The 19,669-nt window shown below is 43.8% G+C and overlaps 1 protein-coding gene and 1 long non-coding RNA gene across 10 annotated transcripts; both read left to right on the plus strand.

Annotated features, from left to right (window-relative positions):
• The first annotated feature begins 1,554 nt into the window (after positions 1–1,554).
• On the plus strand, positions 1,555–2,432 carry LOC109782779 (uncharacterized). Its single transcript, XM_020341395.3, has 2 exons — positions 1,555–1,806; positions 1,930–2,432. Exons 1-2 carry the CDS (start codon positions 1,620–1,622, stop codon positions 2,193–2,195), a joined length of 453 nt encoding a protein of 150 aa, XP_020196984.1. The 5' UTR covers positions 1,555–1,619; the 3' UTR covers positions 2,196–2,432.
• Positions 2,433–3,744: 1,312 nt separating this feature from the next.
• On the plus strand, positions 3,745–18,931 carry LOC109771240 (uncharacterized). Of its 9 annotated transcripts, XR_012190178.1 has the most exons (10): positions 3,751–4,119; positions 4,566–4,678; positions 5,736–5,877; positions 7,484–7,577; positions 14,349–15,001; positions 15,664–15,765; positions 15,843–15,942; positions 16,752–17,317; positions 18,066–18,156; positions 18,578–18,931. It is a non-coding gene; the product is annotated as an uncharacterized lncRNA (long non-coding RNA). The 9 variants fall into 9 exon arrangements; XR_005761495.2 differs by lacking the exons at positions 18,066–18,156; positions 18,578–18,931 and adding an exon at positions 6,055–6,144 and having other exon boundaries at positions 3,745–4,119; positions 16,752–17,013; XR_005761494.3 differs by lacking the exons at positions 18,066–18,156; positions 18,578–18,931 and having other exon boundaries at positions 3,747–4,119; positions 14,349–14,427; positions 14,511–15,001; positions 16,752–17,013.
• Positions 18,932–19,669: the final 738 nt, after the last annotated feature.

Consider the following 19,669-nt stretch of genomic DNA (forward strand, 5'->3'; position numbering starts at 1 on the left):
CAAAGTTGTTCTGGTGTTTATTTTGCAGGATCAGTTTAACATGGATAAATCCAAATTAAACTGGGGGCTAATGTCGGGGATATACCCCGCGGTATGACCCGGCCAGACTTGGCGACTCACCAGAGACCTGGCTAGAGCTTGGCGACTCACTGGTGATCCGCCCGAACACGGCGATTCTCACAGGTAACCCGCCTGGACATTGTGACTCACTTGAGACCCGGCGGGCGGATCAGACGGACGACAAGGCCCAAGGCCCAGCAGGCTGGCTTATACTCTGGTGGGCCGGCTTAAGGAGAAAGGGATGACGAATATTTCCTTTACGAGGAAGCAAGACCCGGACTTGTAATTAACTTGTAAGAGAAGATAGACTAGTCCTAGTCCTACTAGGACTCCACATATAACCCGCCCCTCTAACTTATATAAGGAGGGGCAGGGCACCCCAAAGAGGGACAGACAACAAAAAAACAATCTTTAGGGCTAGACACAAAGAGCCGGCTTACCGGCGACTCTCTCATAAGCATAATGAGACCTAGCCTCAAACAGCATGTAGGGTTATTACCGGATGATGTTTCCCGGGGCCCGAAGCTGTCTAAACCCTTGTCTTGTGCGTTGATCCGCCCTGCGTCTCTCGATTCCGCCCAACTCCTCTCAAGCTACCGCATAGATGCGTTGGCCTCACGACTAAGTCCTTACACTAGGACATCTGCCGTGACAAAACCACGACATTCGGGCAAGTCGTCGAACACCTTAATGTCGCGTGGCAGAAGTGGTAGCACAATCGGAACGTGGGAAGCAACGAATATTTTGAGGTGTGGGAGCGTATCAACGAAGGCGACCAAGGCCAAATCGCGACGGTCCGCACAGGAGAGGTGACACGAAAAGGCAGCGGCATGGACATGTGGGCAGCAATAGAAAGAAAGTGAGTCCTACAACATTTGTGGCGTCAATATTTGGCTAAAGATGTGACATTTTTATGAAAATTTATATTGGCGCAATGATGACAAATTTAGTTTGAAAACACGGATATTTCCTGGCAAAAAAGAATGAACTGAGTCGGATTTATCATCCTCGCCAACTAAAACTGCCATCCTCGGTGAACATAATTTACCATAAAATATGTTCGATTTGCCATGTCTAAATTCTGACGTTTGCTGGATATTCATGTTCCTAAAAAATTATTTCGATCGCGCGATGACGATTCTGCTGAAACAATATTTTTAATCAAAATCAAAATAAAAACGGCTGTTATGACAATCGAACGGCATTTTCAATCAAAATCGTCATAATAACGGCTATTATAACAGTCGAAACGATATGTACACGACTCTTCTAGAGTTGCTCTTAGCTTGCATGCACGAGGCCACGTGTTTGGCAGAGGTAGCTAGCTATAGCCGTAGCACTGCTAACTTGAACAGATAGCTTCTCGCATAAGCTTTTCACTTCCTCTGGCATTCAACTATCCTCTGCCATGTGTCCTTCACCTTCGCGGCTCTGCCACGCGTGCGTTGGTAAAGGACGCACTAGCTTCTATTTACTCCTCCTCCCCTTCTCCACCTCCTTTCACTCACCAACGAATCAAGCTAGCTAGGTAAACCGCTGCGTCCAACGTGCAACGGACGATGGCGGGGGAGCCGCGTGCAACGCAAGATGAAGAAGCCGAGTTAGACGCGGCCTGGCGTGCAAGGCAAGAGTCGATGGCGGCGCTGCAGAAGACGATGATGGAGATGTTCGGGCCGGCGGCCGAGCTGCTGCGGCCGGACCAACATCTCCTGCCCGAGCCGGCGGCGTTGAAGAAGACCCTCCAGGGTAAGCAAAGCTAACAACGGTCGTTCCTTGCTTACTTCGTTTCCTTTGATTATTAGTACTACTCCCTCCGTTCCAAAATACTTGTCGTGGTTTTAGTTCAAGTAAATTCTTGTATCCATCCAGATGTGCGCAAGGACCTGCCAACACCCGAGCCGTGGTGGCTGCCGGAGCATCTCGCGGCGCGTGAGACCGCGCTGGCGGGGCAGGAAACCACGGCGGCGCTGTGCGAAGCCGTGGAGGCGCTGCACGGCGACCTCGACGCAGATGGATCAGTCGACGCGTGTCTTATCGAACGCCTGGCCAAGGCGATTCTGGCGGAGTACCAAGCCAGAGAGGCGGACTACGAAGCCCAGCAGGCGCTGCACCAAGCCCTCCGGGTGTTCAAGTAAACCTACTAGTAGTACTACCGCACTTTTGTTCAGTTTGCTGATGACTGCCGGACTCGATGGCAAGCCTGTTTGCATCGAGCTACGTATAGCGAGCAGGTTTGTTTGGAGTCCCTGCTGCTTGCTATCAACGCGTCGTGAACCAGAGTCGTGGGATGGCATGACAACGTCCGGGTCACAGTATACGGGCAAACCTTCATTTGAAGGTTTTAGAGATGACACATACATATTTACTTGAAATGGCAGGGTAATATCATATATAGGTAGATATGGTGGACACTCATGAAATAAATTTGACTCAAAGATTTAGAATGCATAGTAATATTCCCACTTAGTACAGAGAAATTTGGCTAGCAAAGAGTATTGAAAAAATCAGGCCAAGCCATAGAACAGCATAGAAAATGTCAAAGTCGCCACACCAATAGCCAGCTAATAGCTCTTCCTAAAAGACACGCGCATTGCCAAGATCTGGAGGGAACCTATAGATCTGGGGACACAAACTCTCACAGTTCTTCGTCAGCGTTGAATCAGACACCGCCGAGGTAGGAAGAGACCGGAGAAACTTTATTCCAACATGCTATCGCCGCCACCCTCGTCAATGTCACCGGAAAAACAAAACCTAATGAATAAATGGGACGAACGGGTCCCCAGCCCTCTTGCTGCCGTCGGGCCACCAGACAGGAAATCAAAGTGGTGGCGTGTAGGAAAGCTGTGACGATGACAATTCGGGATGGGGGGAGAAATTTGCACTAGCTGTACATCGGGAGCTCATACTATGCCTCGACGCTGGGCTGGCCCATGTAAGGCGAGCGCTGGGTTCCCCCATGGTCGCTCGTGCACAGTTGAACTTTTTATAAAAATAAGAAAAACAGTAAAAAGAATTTGCAAAAAAAAGTCGTGAATTAAAAAATGTTAATGGATTTTGAAAAAAAATTCACACACTTAAAAAAATTAATGAATTTGAAAAAAGTTCATAAACTTTGAAAAAAGGTCATAGAATTGAAAAATAGTTCATCAGTTTTGAAAAAATTCATTGATTTTGAAGACAACTTCATCAAATTTAAAAAAGTTCATCAAATTTTAAAAAAAGCATCAATTTTGGAAAACGTTCATCGATTTTCAAAAACATTCGCGAAATTTAAAAATTGAAAAAAAAAGAAAAAAGAAAAAAGGAAAAAGGGATAGAAAAAGGAAAAATAAAAAGAAAAGAAAGAAGAACAAAGGAATAGAAAGTTTGTAACTAATCACATCGCTGTGATTTTAAAAAAATTCACATCGGTATGATGGTTTAGTTGGCTACCGCCTCTGTTTTTTGGGAGCAGTTTAAAACAGAAATAGGAAGGGGATATGGGCCGGCCCAGCGCGGCACGGGGACGAAACGGGCGTGTTAAGGCCGTTTAGGATTTGTCTTGTACATCCTCTCTCCAACTAAGCCGCCTGGGCCTCAAGATATGGCCCAACGAAGCCCAACTCCAACCCAGTTTCTTTTGGCACGGCACCGCCCATCCAGAAGCGAGCAAGCAGGAACCGGGCCGGAGTCCTCCTTCCCCACGGAGTTCCCCGCGCCGCGCGTCCTAAAATATACCATACCAGGAGAGCCGCCGCCGCCGCCTCTTCCTCTTCGATCCCCCAATCCCCACTTCCCCGTCTCCTTCACCCCTCCCCCCCAAAATCCTCCTAAATTGCCAGTCTGCGCACCTGCCGGCGGAACCCTAGCTCTGGAGCGACTGCCAGATCAGGACGGCTGAATCGGCGGCTCCTTCCCTGGCGCCGCGCTTCGGAGGCTTGCGCCGCTCGGCGCGTCCCCCGCCCGCATCTTTCCTCCGTCTACACCTTCAGGATTCGCGCCGCTCCCCCCCGAGGGCTTTGGAGGTGGAGGCTTGCTGTTGCTGCCCTCCTCTTCACCGCCGTGCCTGTGCGTGCACATGTATGATTTTGACCTTGGTAGCGCTAGTCCCCCTCTGTTCTTGGCCCTTCTGTCGTTGATGCCCCGATGCTATTGCTGCTGTCCTTATGCAATACAATTCATTCATTCACGAACACAATTGATTCTGATTATTCATGCGCCAACTACTATTCTGGTATGCAATTAGTATTTGCTGTTAGATGTCAACGCACCATCAAAACTTCAGAATTTTGTTCTTATAAGCTGCTAACCCTTCAATCCTTGCTAGATAGTCTGTCATGCTTTCAATTTTCAATGTTTCATAGATCACAGACCCCATGTTTAATACTAGTCCATTGCAAGAATTATAATAGTCAAGGAGGTGTCCAGGCTCAATAGTGGTCTGTATTTCATAACCATAGGTTTATGCTACTTCTGATGAATTCCTAATAAAATGTTAATTTTTGTTGCAACTTCACACTTTTCAGGAGTCTGATATGCTTGGTCAAGTTTAGTGCAGCCGCCCCCTGTTAATACCATTTTCTCTGATGCACGGTGGTCGGCCGGTAGTCACCTCTACCTTCTGCCGCAGTGTATCCAGGTCAGCATTGCGGCTTCCTCGACACTAAACTTATGCAACCGTCCACCACAATTTTCCTTTGTGACCTATATATACTTACTCGGCATCAGTGACAGTCTTGCTGATCTTAGGCAATCAACATTCTCTCCGCTTACTTATCAGATGGGTGTTGCTTTGATGATTTAATCTGATAAAGATGACACACTAGGACGTAGATGTACACAGAAAATTTCCAGTTAGTTTGTACATGACTGGATCCTCTCCGTGCAAAAATTGATGATACATAGTTGGTAGGAAAATCTGTGAGGGGCTAAACCTGCAGTTTTCCCTTACTGCCCAATGCAAGTTCCCGGTTTAATTCTGGATTATTAGTGTAGCCTCTAGGTTACGTTTTTATTTGGTAAGCATAGCACCTAATTTACGATGAAGTGCATCCATCAAGCAAATTGTTTGACTGTTAATACAGAGCAAACATATCAGAATAGGTGATATTGGAGTCCATTGGAAGTTGCTCCAATTAAGTTAAGATCAACTAAGTTACTAGGGACCTGGATGCCCTGCAAGATACACAAATCTATCTTTGAAGCACGTGAGATCTAGATGTGCATCCTTCTTTTCAAGGATTCCTGTCTGGTCATAATATATTGTGGTTTAAATGTGGGATTTAAGTGCACAACTAAACTTTAGCTTCCAACAAAACAATGGTGTGTTGGTCTGTACAGCCAGACATTTTTGTTGCATTCCATGCTTTTCGATCAATGATTTTGACGTGTTCGTCCAGCATGTTTACTGTTTTTGTGTTGTAATTGTTTATACATATATTGATGGTCAGTTATGATATGGTTGTCTGTTTGCATAACGGTCAGTTATGTAATGGAGGTCTCTTAATGATGTACTAGGGCATAATGTCGTTGTAGTCAAAGAGCTGCTATTCTTTGTGCACGTGTTGGATGGAACGGGTAGAAGCCATTCTTTAATGTGTGGTTATCCTTAATTTACATCTTCCTTATTTCACATCACGAAAAGTGTTAAGTCCCTCTTTTGTCCACATGAACTGCCCTCCTTTGCCACATAGAAGGCATCGAGCACTCTATGGAAGCATCCAATCTCGCCGCTCTGCCAACTTCGCCTGAACGCTGACTGCCAATGCTCCATATACCGTCATATAATCTTGCCATTCTACCTACTTCGCTGGAACACCGACCGCCGCTCCATCTGAGGTATGCTGGATCACATGCCAAGCTAAATGCATCTCCGTTGTTTTTGAAAAAGACATGATTTTTAGCTTCCATCGTTATTACCTTGCCATGTACGTACAGTCTGCAAAGTTTGCAAACAAAAAGTGAAAACTATAATGATGAGTGATGACTACGGTATTATATCTATTTAATTACCAGGATTAAATCTTCATGACTGCAAACGTTAGACGGTAGTATGCAAGTTTAGAGAGGGACATATCAAGTTTACTATGAACTCAAACAGCACAGGTTTGACAAACAACACACTTCAGGTTCTTTATTTGATTATTATTATTTTAGGGAGCAAAGATGCACACCTGCCTTTCTTGCGCTGTGCTGAGAGTATATAATTTCATTCTGATTAGCTTGTTGGTTGGTAACCTATACTGCTACTAAGTTGCCGTTGCCTTGTCTGATCTGATACTTGTTAGTTGCCAAGCTGTAGTTCTAGATTGCAGCCCTAATATGATGTCGATTATATCTAAAATCAGTGTACACTATGTTTCTGTAGTTATGCTAATTGGATTGGAATGAACATAAATCAACCGAGTATATTTTTACATGGCCTTTTACTATGCTTTTTTGGGTAGGCTGTTTTCAACTGGACTACAAATCAGTGTTATTTTCATGCATGAAAGAAGCGCTCGACCTTATTACTAACTAACATGTAAACATTTGTGCTGTCTTCCTATTCTGATCATGGATTTTAAGCATACTGCTAACAAAATATTGGCGAGTGTGGCAGGTTTTACCTAATTCAAAACATGGCCAATACTTAATTTCTAGTTTTCATGTTGCCATGTATATCCCATCTAAATTTCTGAAGTTTATGGACATTACAACTAAATTTAGCAGCTGCTGCGAGCGAAACACAATTGGGTTGCTGTTGGATTGAAAACAATAGGTTAATTGGTTTTTGTGCAGCGGGAGGGGAGGAATTATATATGGTACAAGCCAACCTGCTCATTTTATGTTATTTGTTGGATGACATAATGTATTTTTATCTATTCGGTTGTCAAATGGTTCTGTATCAGCAGATCCCTCTGTGTTCTGCAGGTGTATTGTTGATACATGTGAGTTTGGATGATTTAGTTAGATGATGTATTTGTGGGGTCTGGTGCTCATTATAATTGTGTGCCGCTAACAAGGATAAAAGAGAAATTCTCCTGCGTTGTGATTAATGTGTATGACCCTACTCAGCAGGAGCTTAACAGTTAGTGTTTTTGTGGTACTTATCTTGCTTGCAGTGGTAAAGCTGCTGCCTTGTGACCATGAGGTCACGGGTTCAAGTCCTGGAAACAGCCTCTTGCAGAAATGTAGGGAAAGGCTGCGTACAATAGACCCAAAGTGGTCGGACCCTTCCCCAGACCCTGCGCAAGCGGGAGCTACATGCACTGGGGCTGCCCCTTTTATCTTGCTTGCAGTATGGTTTATATGGCTTCTTTGTTAAACGTACAAGGAATACTTATTGTGATATGTCTTTGCAATTTTATAAGCTGACCTCCTTGATTCAGTTTAACAACAATGGTAGATATAGTGGCATCAGGATTTTTACCAGAACTTAACATCTCTTTGCTTTACATTTCAGTTACAAATTAAATTCAACATGTCAGTTGAGGAAGCTGCTGAGTTAGCATGGCAGGCTATTTATCATGCAACATTCCTTAACGGAGCTAGTGATGGTATGCATTTTGTTTCTTAGCATCTATCATGATATTTGTTTTGTTCACTCGATAAGCACGATACAACATGCATGCATATTTGTTAAACACCTTATCATTATATCTTCCTTTTGAAGTAGCAAACATAACTATTTGAGTTGCAATTACTTCCGTAAGTTTTTTTTCAAAGTTTGGCAAAGTTCAGAGATTTTTGGATTTTTCATCACGTAATGCACACCCCTAGCTTGGAATAGAGATTACGTTGGTGTAAACTAAGCCACACCTTTCTGTTTACAAACATAGAGTGTTGTAGAGTATCAAAGGTGTTGTAAAGTATAGACATGGGTCTCGACATCTAGGCAAACCTCCCTACGATTTCTAAAACAATATAAAGCATTATGGTGAATATAGGCGTAGAGAACTAGGTGTGAACCATGACAACAAAAGGCTTATAGATAAGACCTCACTACAAGAAGAAATAAAGTATTTCCAGGTGTGCCAAGAGAAATCACTAGTGAAGGCAAAGGGAGATGGATCCCCGAGATCAGAGTAAACAAGGTCGAAAGGACACTGAGACACTGTCTCGGATTAGAGACATCGTCGGAGACGGATCCAAGAAGACCACATTGAACTAAGGATGAGAGATCACAAGCGACCCAAGGCGATGATGCCATTGCCGAAAATAGCCGGTAGACAACGCACCAGAGGCAGAGACTGGCGGCGGTGGCGGCAGAGGGACTTGATCCAGCATCCCACGTGCCTGTGCACTCTCCGCACCCTGCCGATTCGGCTTGGTGTTCTTCTCCTGCTTGCGGGTTGTGTGCCACGCACTTGATTAAGCACCCTAGGTTCTCCTACTGTGCGCCCTTGGCCTCGACTTTAGGGAGCGCCTGTCGTCGGCTCGCCCCGTTCATAATCCATGTACGCGTCGACTGTCAGAGCTCCTGCTCACCATTGGTGGTGCTCGAGCGTGCGGTTATGGTGTCGCACAATAAGGGAACACGGGATGCGGGATTGAGACAATGCTCATAAAAACCCGCAGCAAGGCAAAGGGTTCCTATGCAGACTCGCAGGGAGCGGAGGTGGTCACAAATGTGGACGTTGGCTCCATAGGAGTCTCAACAATGCGCTCATCAGTAAGCGCAACATGAGCAAGAAGATCCGGGATATACTTCTCTAGGAAATACGGAACAATCTCAAGGAAAGTAGCAAAGAGGACAACGATAAACATACAAAATTCACTATGACGAGCCTTCACAAAGGTAATGTACTTAAGAGTCATCGCCGGTGATGATTGACATGTAGAAGTGTTCGGCCATGAGTTGAGTGGTGGACCGTAAGTGCAGGATTATGAGCACTCGCCAAAAACCAGTCACAATCACCACCGAGACAAAACGCTCAAACCAGGTATGAGGGTTTGCTTAGGGCCATATGGACAACGACGAAGACGACAAACCATGCCACCAGGAAGAGAACCCAGGTGGTGGCTACATGTTGGCATTCTTGACATCAAGCCGAGAGACAGACTAGCGGCGAATAGAAGCCACATTGAGAAGTGTGCGAAGAGTGGTCGTGTGGGCCATATATATATATACATGAGAAAACGTCTCATCGTAGTCATGACCATGTTCTCACCACTAAACGAGCTTTGTAACGCTCGAGAGTATCATCGTCTTAACCTTGTAAACCCACTTGCAAGTGCTGAGATGAGCACGGGGAAGAAGGGAAATGAGATTCCATGTGTCGAGCGGGCAAGAGCATCAATCTTCGATGCCATCACATCCAGCCATTTGGGATGAACAACCTCAAGATAAGAAGTCGTCTTGGGAAGAGCTACACAGTAACCATAGCAGTCAATAGGCACAAGCGAGGCAGAAGCAAGCGAGCTCGAAAGCCATAAGTAGGTTGGTTGGAATAGAGATTATCAGGGTGTAAATTAAGCCACACCTTTCTTTGTACAAACGTACAGTGTTGTAAAGTATCAAAGGTGTTGTAGAGTATAGACATGGGTCTTGACATCTAGGCAAACCTACATACGATTTCTAAAACAATATAAAGCATTATGGTGAATAGGCGTAGAGAACTGAGTGTGAACCATGACAGCAAAAGGCTTATAGATAAGACCTCACTACGAGAAGAAATAAAGTATATCCAGGTGTGTCGAGAGAAGTCACTAGCGGAGGCAAAGGGAGATGGACCCCTGAGATCAGAGTAAACAAGGTCAAAAGGACGCTGAGACACTGTCTCACTATGACTAGGTAACTGGACCACGGATTAGAGACATCGTCGGAGACGGATCGAGGAAGACCATGTTGAACTAAGGATGAGAGATCACAAGCGACCCGAGGCGATGATGCCACTGCTGAAAATAGTTGGTAGACAAGGCAACAGAGGCAGAGACTGGTGGTGGCGGCAAAGGGACTTGATCTAGCATCCCACGTGCATGTGCACTCTCCGTACCCTGCCGGTTCGGCTTGGTGTTCTTCTCTTGCTTGCGGGTTGTGTGGCACGCACTTGATTAAGCACCCCAGGTTCTACTGTGCGCCCTTGGCCTCGACTTTAGGTGGCCCCTGTCGTCGGCTAGCCCCGTTCATAATCCAGGTACGCGTCGACTGTCCTAGCTCCTGCTCACCATTGGTGGTGCTCGAGCGTGCGATTATGGTGTCGCACAACAAGGGAACACGTGATGTGGGATTGAGACAATGCTCATAAAACTCGCAGGGAGCGGAGGTGGTCACCAGTGTGGATGTTGGCTCCATAGGAGTCTTAACAATGCGCTCATCAGTAAGCACAACATGAGCAACAAGATCCTGGATATACTTCTCTAGGAAATACGGAAGAATCTCAAGGAAGTAGCGAAGAGTACCAAGATCAGACATACAAAATTCACTATACTTTAGAGTCATCGCTGGTGATGATCGACATGTAGAAGAAGGGTTCGGCCGCGAGTTGAATGGTGGACCGAAAGTGCAGGATCATGAGCACTCGCCAAAAACCAGTCGCAATCACCACTGAGACAAAGCACTCAAACCAGGCATTAGGGTTTGCTTAGGGCCATATAGACAACGACGAAGATGACAAACCATGCCATCAGGAAGAGAACCCAGGTGGTGGCTACATGTTGGCATTCTTGACATCAAGTCGAGAGACAGACTAGCGACGAATAGAAGCCACATTGAGAAGTGTGCGAAGAGTGGTCGTGTGGTGATTGCGATAGTCATGACCATGTTCTCACCACTAAACGAGCTTTGTAACGCTCGAGAGTATCATCAGTCTTAACCTTGTAACCCACTTATAAGTGCTGAGATGAGCAGGGGGAAGAAGGGAAATGTGATTCCATGTGTCGAGCGGGCAATAGCATCAATCTTCGATGCCATCACATCCAGCAATTTGGGATGAACAACCTCACGATAAGAAGTCGTCTCGGGAAGAGCTGCACAGTAACCATAGCAGTCAATAGGCACAAGCGAGGCAGAAGCGGGCGAGCTCGAAAGCCATAAGTAGGCTAGCTTGGATTAGAGATTACGATGGTGTAAATTAAGCCAGACCTTTCTGTTTACAAACGTACAATGTTGTAGAGTATAGACATGGGTCTTGACATCTAGGCAAACCTCCCTACGATTTCTAAAACAATATAAAGCATTATGGTGAATAGGCATAGAGAACTGAGTTTGAACCATGACAACAAAAGGCTTATAGATAAGACCTCACTACGAGAAGAAATAATGTATATCCAGGTGGGTCGAGAGAAGTCACTAGCGGAGGCAAAGGGAGATGGACCCCTGTGATCAGAGTAAGCAAGGTCGTAAGGACGCTGAGACACTGTCTCGCTATGACTAGGTAACTGGACCATGGATTAGAGACATCGTCGGAGACGGATATAAGAAGACCACGTTAAACCAAGGATGAGAGATCAACTTCAAGATAAGAAGTCGTCTTGGGAAGAGCTGCACAGTAACCATAGCAGTCAATAGGCACAAGCGAGGCAGAAGCGGGCGAGCTGGAAAGCCATAAGTAAGCTAGCTTGGATTAGAGATAACGATTGTGTAAATTAAGCCACACCTTTCTGTTTACAAACGTACAGGGTTGTAGATTATAGACATGGGTCTTGACATCTAGGCAAACCTTCCTACGATTTCTAAAACAATATAAAGCATTATGGTGAATAGGCGTAGAGAACTGAGTGTGAACCATGACAGCAAAAGGCTTATAGATAAGACCTCACTACGAGAAGAAATAAAGTATATCCAGGTGTGTCGAGAGAAGTCACTAGCGGAGGCAAAGGGAGATGGACCCCTGAGATCAGAGTGAACAAGGTCGTAAAGACGCTGAGACACTGTCTTACTATGACTAGGTAACTGGACCACGGATTAGAGACATCGTTGGAGACGGATCCAAGAAGACCACGTTTAACTAGGGATGAGAGATCACAAGTGACCCAAGGCGATGATGCCACTGCTGAAAATAGGCAGGCAGAGACTGGCGGCAGAGACTTGATCCAGCATCCCACGTGCATGTGCACTCTCCGTACCCTGTGAGTCGGCTAGGTGTTCTTCTCCTGCTTGCGGGTTGTGTGCCACGCACTTGATTAAGCACCCCAGGTTCTCCTATTGGGCGCCCTTGGCCTCGATTTTAGGTAGCGCCTGTCGTCGGCTCGCCTCGTTCATAATCCAGGTACGCGTCGACTGTCTGAGCTCCTGCTCACCATTGGTGGTGCTCGAGCGTGCGGTTATGGTGTCGCACAACAAGGGAACACGGGATGTGGGATCGAGACAGTGCTCATAACACACGCAGCAAGGTAAAGGTTCCTATGCAGACTCGCGGAGCGGAGGTGGTCATAAATGTGGATGTTGGCTCCATAGGAGTCTCAACAATGCGCTCATCAGTAAGAGCAACATGAGCAAGAAGATCCTGGATATACTTCTCCAGGAAATACGGAACAATCTCAAGGAAGTAGCGAAGAGGACCAAGATCAGACCTACAAAATTAACTACGACGAGCCTTCACAAAGGTAATGTAGTTAAGAGTCGTCGCTGGTGATGATCGACATGTAGAAGAAGTGTTCGACCACGAGTTGAATGGTGGACCGAAAGTGCAGGATCATGAGCACTCGCCAAAAACCACTCGCAATCACCACTGAGACAAAGCGCTCAAACCAGGCACGAGGGTTTGCTTAGGGCCATATAGACAGCGAGGAAGACGACAAACCATGCCGTCAGGAAGAGAACCCAGGTGGTGGCTACATGTTGGCATTCTTGACAGACATCAAGCTGAGAGACAGATGAGCGGCGAATAGAAGCCACATTGAGAAGTGTGCGGAGAGTGGTCGTGTGGGCCATATATATATACGAGAAAATGTCTCATCGTAGTCATGACCATGTTCTCACCACTAAACCTTGTAAACCCACTTACAAGTGCTGAGATGAGCACGGGGAAGAAGGGAAATGAGATTCCATGTGTCGAGCGGGCAAGAGCATCAATCTTCGATGCCATCACATCCAGCCATTTGGGATGAACAACCTCAAGATAAGAAGTCGTCTTGGGAAGAGCTGCACAGTAACCATAGCAGTCAATAGGCACAAGCGGGCGAGCTGGAAAGCCATAAGTAAGCTAGCTTGGATTAGAGATTACGATGGTGTAAATTAAGCCACACCTTTTTGTTTACAAACGTACAGTGTTGTAGAGTATAGACATGGGTCTTGACATCTAGGCAAACCTCCCTACGATTTCTAAAACAATATAAAGCATTATGGTGAATAAGCATAGAGAACTGAGTGTGAACCATGACAGCAAAAAGCTTATAGATAAGACCTCACTACGAGAAGAAATAAAGTATATCTAGGTGTGGCGAGAGAAGTCACTAGCGGAGGCAAAGGGAGATGGACCCCCGAGATCAGAGTAAACAAGGTCGAAAGGACGCTGAGACACTGTCTCGCTATGACTAGGTAACTGGACCACGGATTAGAGACATCGTCGGAGATGGATCCAAGAAGACCACGTTGAACTAAAGGATGAGAGATCACAAGGGTCCCAAGGCGATGATGCCACTGCTGAAAATAGCTGGTAGACAAGGCAACAGTGGCAGAGACCGGTGGCGGCGGCAGAGGGACTTGATCCAGCATCCCATGTGCCTGTGCACTCTCTGCAGCCTGCCGATTCGGCTTGGTGTTCTTCTCCTTCTCGCGAGTTGTGTGCCGCGCACTTGATTAAGGATTAACTAGTAGGCTTGGTGCCATAGCGTGGTCGGGTCATCAGGGTGAGCAGCGGCGGGCGAAGTTGGGCTTGGCCACGATGCTGCTGAAGGGAAGGTGGTCCGCCGGGGCTCGTGCCTCCCAACCAATGCTACCGATCACTGCTCGTCGGTCGTCGTCCTTCATTCCCAATCTAGGCTGCGCAAAGTGAGAAATAAACAACTGCTCGGAAAGCTTCGGTTTGAGCGTTGGTTTTGATGACAGTTCTTCCCCCAGTTTTTGCCTCTTCGTTTCATTGTTTTCTTGATTATCGGATGACGATGAAGAGGAAGGATCTTGAGGAAGAGTTGAGAACAAGGTGATCTCACTCTGATTTTCGTAGGTTATTTTCCTCTGTTGCTTGCAAAGATTGAGTTGGCACTCATAAAATATGCCTCGGTGCACCCCCTTCTCGTTGCTTGCAAAGGCAGATCCCACGACCTCACACGTGCTATTAGTAATTTATATGCTATAGATTTTCTCTTTTGGTTAGATGCATGCACACATACGCTTTTATGCAGTGCTTCAAGTAATCTGGACATTTAGTGGTTTATGTGTGAAGATACAAGAAGATTTATGATCTTGTTAAGGAGCATGTTGAGAGGTCTGAAGGAGGAGGGGCAGGGTTGGAAGCAATGAATGTAATATAAATACTTGCACTGCACTATATGATTTTTCATGTGCAAAATAGAATCACCCTGAGTGTAGCTTTTGATTTACTCAGGTCGAGATGGGCAGCTGCAAATTCACTGGTTCACTGACCTAAATTATTTCTATCTTCACTATTTATTGGTTTACTGAACTAAATCTTTCTACTCAGGTTCATTTGTGTATCACCTTTGTTTTGAAAAAAAAAAAATGCAAGCTTTATCATGTTTGTCATTAATAGATCAATGAAGCAACAAAATATTGGTTGGACCAATTCCCGATAGCCGTCTTCTTTAACCTGCTTCAGAATCAGAATCAGGAAAGACTGGGCTGGAGAATCAGGAAGGTCCATGATATTTAAGTAGGCAAGAATCCCATTGTATTCTTCCCTGGAAAGTCACTATCCCTGTGACAAATAGTATGCCTTGCGTTTTTTTTTCTGAACATCTATCTCCAGATAAAGCTTTTTTTCTGAACTGGCTTCGACGAGGTGGAACTCAAGGGCTATACGGCAGTCATCCACGTCAGTGTGTACCAGACAATCGAAGTATGCCAATACTGGAACGGGTGTGTTTTAATATAATTTTTCCTCTTATTGCTTGGTGGGGATCATGTAGGCATCCTATTTTGTTCAGTAAGTAGAGTTAAATTTGGGCTGGGCATAAACACCAATATCTTGCAACATGAACAACTTGTTACAGCTGAAGCAGCATTACAATTGACACTCAGAACTAGGCTATAATCGAACTTGTTCAGACCTTGCACCTGCTTTAAGCTCTGCGTGTTTTGCTGCTTTTCCTCTGTCATTCTCGGATATGCATTCAACTGTAGATGATTCAGCCAAATGAAGTATACAAAGTTTTGTCTCTAACCTGTCCTTTCTATGTATCGCTCCTTTGATTTCCCACGAAATCATTATTCTTCTGATGACTGAGGAATATATTCTCGCTTGTTACTCCCTCCGATCCATAATAAGTGTTGCAGCTTTGAATTAAGGTTGAACTAACCTTAGTTCAAAACTGTGACGCTTATTTTGGATCGAGGGGGTATTACACTTGATTTCTTCGGAGAAAGAATACTAACTTTATACATTGTTCTTCTGATAACTGAGAAATATATTGTGGCTCATCCCGTGGCAAGGCTACTACGATCCATACTTTGTCAAGTATAAAGTATTATTGAGAGTATGAAGTTTGTTTATTTATAGTGTACTGCTCTTCTATCTTAAGGAGATTGGAGCAAAACTATCAGAAATCAGGTTGGATTACCCACCCCTTAACAAAGAAGTCATACAGGATGTAAGAAATCTATGGGAGGATCCATCCATCCAGGTGAAAAGAAGTTCATATTTCTGTAAATGTGTATACTGTCAAACAACCAGCTTTATTATAAATAAATGCATTTGTAGGAAACTTACTTGTGGAAGTGTGCTGCAAGTTCCTGACTGTGCAGAGTACTTCATGGAGAATCCGGACCGATTAGCTGAAGCAGATTACGTACCAACAAAGGTCTGCACTTATCCATAATCCAATTCTTGTCTGGAGACATTTATTTACCATGCATGTTTCTTCTTGTTGCGGTTGTGTTTGCTCAGTTTCGGCTGCATGAGGTACCTAAATGAGATGGTCTATTCAACCTATGCTGAAAATGGTGTACATGCATACTAATCAAATATATAGTTGGGCAAAGCATCTTCTTATGATGCCACTCGGCAGCCTCTTTGGGCGAGCCTGCCCTGTGAAGAAAGCCTCCTCGGCAGGAAACTGAATGAAATTGAGACAGAATTTGCATTGTTTTCACACACCCAAAAAAATTACTGTGTTGTAGCACCATTTCAGTTTCATTATGAACATAAGATTGATGAGTTTAAAACTTGGAGCACAAGTGTTTCAAAGTGAATCCTGAAAATGAGATGCATGCTGAGTAGAAGTCTTTCAAATACTTGAGGAACTAAATTGAACGAATTCACTTGTATGCTTCTGATAATCATGCGAAGCTACTGTGCCTGTTTTTACAGTCTTGCATTCAGTGTGGGTCTGAATGTAATGGCGAGCAGCCTGCCTGCCAAAGCTGTTGTGAAACGATCCATCTGAATCTTGGAACGAATAATATTGTTGTATCTCCAGTTTCTACGTTGCAGCAATGGGTAGTTGTGCTTTAGTTCCTTTAGCTATTTTTTTTAACATGTGGTTCCTTTAGCTTTTTGGTCTCAAGTCTTTCCGACTATTATAGCTGCACAAATTTGACAATAGATGCTGAAATGCTATGTGTTCTCTATCATTATATTTATCGCTTAAAGGGGAAGGGGTTTTCACAGGAGCACATGAGGCGAGGGAGGGCATGGCCGAACTGGAGGTTGTTTCATGGCGAGGGCAAGCTAGGGCAGAGACATGCAACGACGAGAGTTGCAACCGTCAGGGGACATCATCACCTTATAAAATGCCCACTCACAATGGCTAGATGCTGCTCTTTTCCTCTCCATTGTCATTGACGCAATTACAGTTGCAGATTTAAGCCTCTTTGATCCTCTCCTGTAATCTGGCAATGATATCAGCACATAAATTCATTCAGTTCTTCCAGCGTGCATAGCATTCAACTCTCTGTGCAGGTTGTTCACCAGTGATCTAGTTTGCTAAAAGGCATATTATTTGTTTCAGACCTGGAATTGCTTATGTGCTGGCAAAACATGATAAGCAGGAATTGAACCTCACCCATTCATCAACGAATTTATTCCATCTGTCAAAGGGATGATGACATCTATGCCTATTGTTTCCTGATAAAAAATCTTCGAGGTACGCCTCACAGGGCACTGATTCAAGGTACACCCAACGTCATCTATGATCAGAGGAAAAATTTCTGTATGGACTCCATGAAACCGAGGTGGTATGTAACTACTATATATCATAGGCTTCTATGTTCGACAAGCTTTGGTAATGATATGAGATGGTCACTTTCATTGAGTTTGTTCAGAAGGGGTGTGGATCTATTATGTTTAATTTTGCCCCATGACGTATTCTTGCAAATCCCAGGAACTGATCAGATTAATAGAGAAGTATGATGTCCAGTTGTATGGAAATATTTCATACATTCAGGACTACAGTCATGGGAAGATTGTTTCTAGAGGATCAATGAAGATTTAATGAACTTTGCATAATTTTTATTGTCTAGCATTTGACCTTTGTTATGTTGCAACCTACAGTATGGACAGGATACTGAAAGTAGTTTCTCGGATATTTAAACAAATGACGATGACATAAATTCTTTTGATGCTTTCTCTAGGAAGGTAGGTATATTTGAACAAATCATCAGCAAAGCATCTGCCCTCCCATCCAGTCCGACTGAAGAGATGAAACAAAGGGAAAAACTCTTCAGGAGGTGGTATATTTCATCATTTTAGCAGCATTAGAGGCAGGACATGTATAAGAAGACATAAGAAGCAGCTAATTGCAAGCACTTCTATTCTATGGGATTTGTAGAGACACTACACGCAGAAAACTAAATCGAATATGTGGACAACAACTAAGAGTCAAATACGTCAATTTAGAACGGAATACATGGATGCATTTTGTACTATTTACTTTATTATCTTGGTTATTCACATCAATGTATTCATTTTCTAAGCTTACTGCAGTATATTCAGAACAAGGGAAAGAGCAGATTACCGCAGTGTATTCAGGAGAAGGAAAACGGCAGTTGTCCAACTTTTCTCCAGGTTATCTATGGTATGCGCTCAGTTTAAGTTTGAACCCTTTTATTTTATATTTTTTGTAGTTGACAGTTTGCTACCCATCTCTGTGCACTAAGCCTTGATGGATCGTACATCCACATGCCCTCCTCTGTTTAAGTATCTTGCTTATAAATCCAAACAAATTAATCAGTGTTGACTGTGTTATCTTCCCAGCTATTCTGCAATTTGCATATGCTGAACTGACTAAATATGCCTATTTGTCCAAGGTTTGAACAAATTAATTCGTCATGTTTGAGATTTTAAACCACAAAAATTGCTATTCTCTATTTTTCTATTCGCTTAATGTAACTTATAAGGTTTCATGCATAGTTTCTTTTTGCTGCAACAAATTCTGTTTTCAACTCGACAATTTGGATCTCAGTGTTTATGTGTATAGTTACTCATGCTGTATTCAGCCTAATGCTTTGAGCAAAAGGAATTGGTACTCACTTTGGCAAACAGAGAGAAAGGAATATGTTTTTTTGTTGCTATTGGAGCTCCATCACTCACTGTCAAGTATTGCGAGCAAGCAACTGAAGCAAGTACAGTGGCCAATAATGCATATATGAAGATTGATTTACAACAACAGCTCCAACATTTGTACATAATCTTTCATATTGTGTCTCTTTTCGAATCCCTGTTAGTGTGTTTATATACATTAATATTCATGCGAGTCAAACGAGATTACTTATGTCATATCAAGATGTGTCCATTGCAGTTTTCTCATCTTAAGTTCTTAATACATTATGCAAAAAGTTATTCAATTTATCTATCATCATCTTCATAGGACTAAGAGTTCCCGCAGCACCGCACGGGGTATCATCTAGTTTTAAATATGAATCATATACTTATTCGTGGACGGAGAAAGTATGACACTCCCTCCTTTCGGGTTGACATAGCTCAAATATGAAATCTCATCAACCAAGGTAAATTATGAGTGGAGGAATGTATCTCGTACTTTACAAAGCTTACCAAATTAAACCGATGCATTAATTTGGATTAATTACAGTGCATGCATGCTTGGCTACTACTCCCTCCGTTCCCAAATATAAGTCTTTCTAGAGATTCCAGCAAGTGACTACATACAGAACAAAATAAGTGAATCTACACTCTAAAATATGTCTACATACATTCGTATGTTGTGTTCCATTTGAAAAAACTAAAAAGACTTATATTTAAGAACGGAGGGAGTAGATGAGTAGAAACATTGCATGCATTGGTGCATGAGTATTTTTTAATTCTTGCATGTAAAGATTTAATGCGCCTTGAAATCTTAAAGGAAGATGGAGATGAGCCCTTTAAATCAGAAAAACGAAAAAAATTAGGATAAGCCTTCTAAACTGGAAAGAAGAGAGTACTATGTATCGTAAGATCTAATATGATATGCCCGAGAGCATGGTTAATAGTATAGCCAGCTGATGGCTATAAGTCAGTGCCATGTTATCTACAGTCTATCTTATAGCTAACATGTACAATAGTAGATTAAAAGAGTGTACTATTTTTTTATT

This window comes from Aegilops tauschii, chromosome 7 (genome assembly GCF_002575655.3).
Source record: "Aegilops tauschii subsp. strangulata cultivar AL8/78 chromosome 7, Aet v6.0, whole genome shotgun sequence".
NCBI lineage: Eukaryota > Viridiplantae > Streptophyta > Magnoliopsida > Poales > Poaceae > Aegilops > Aegilops tauschii.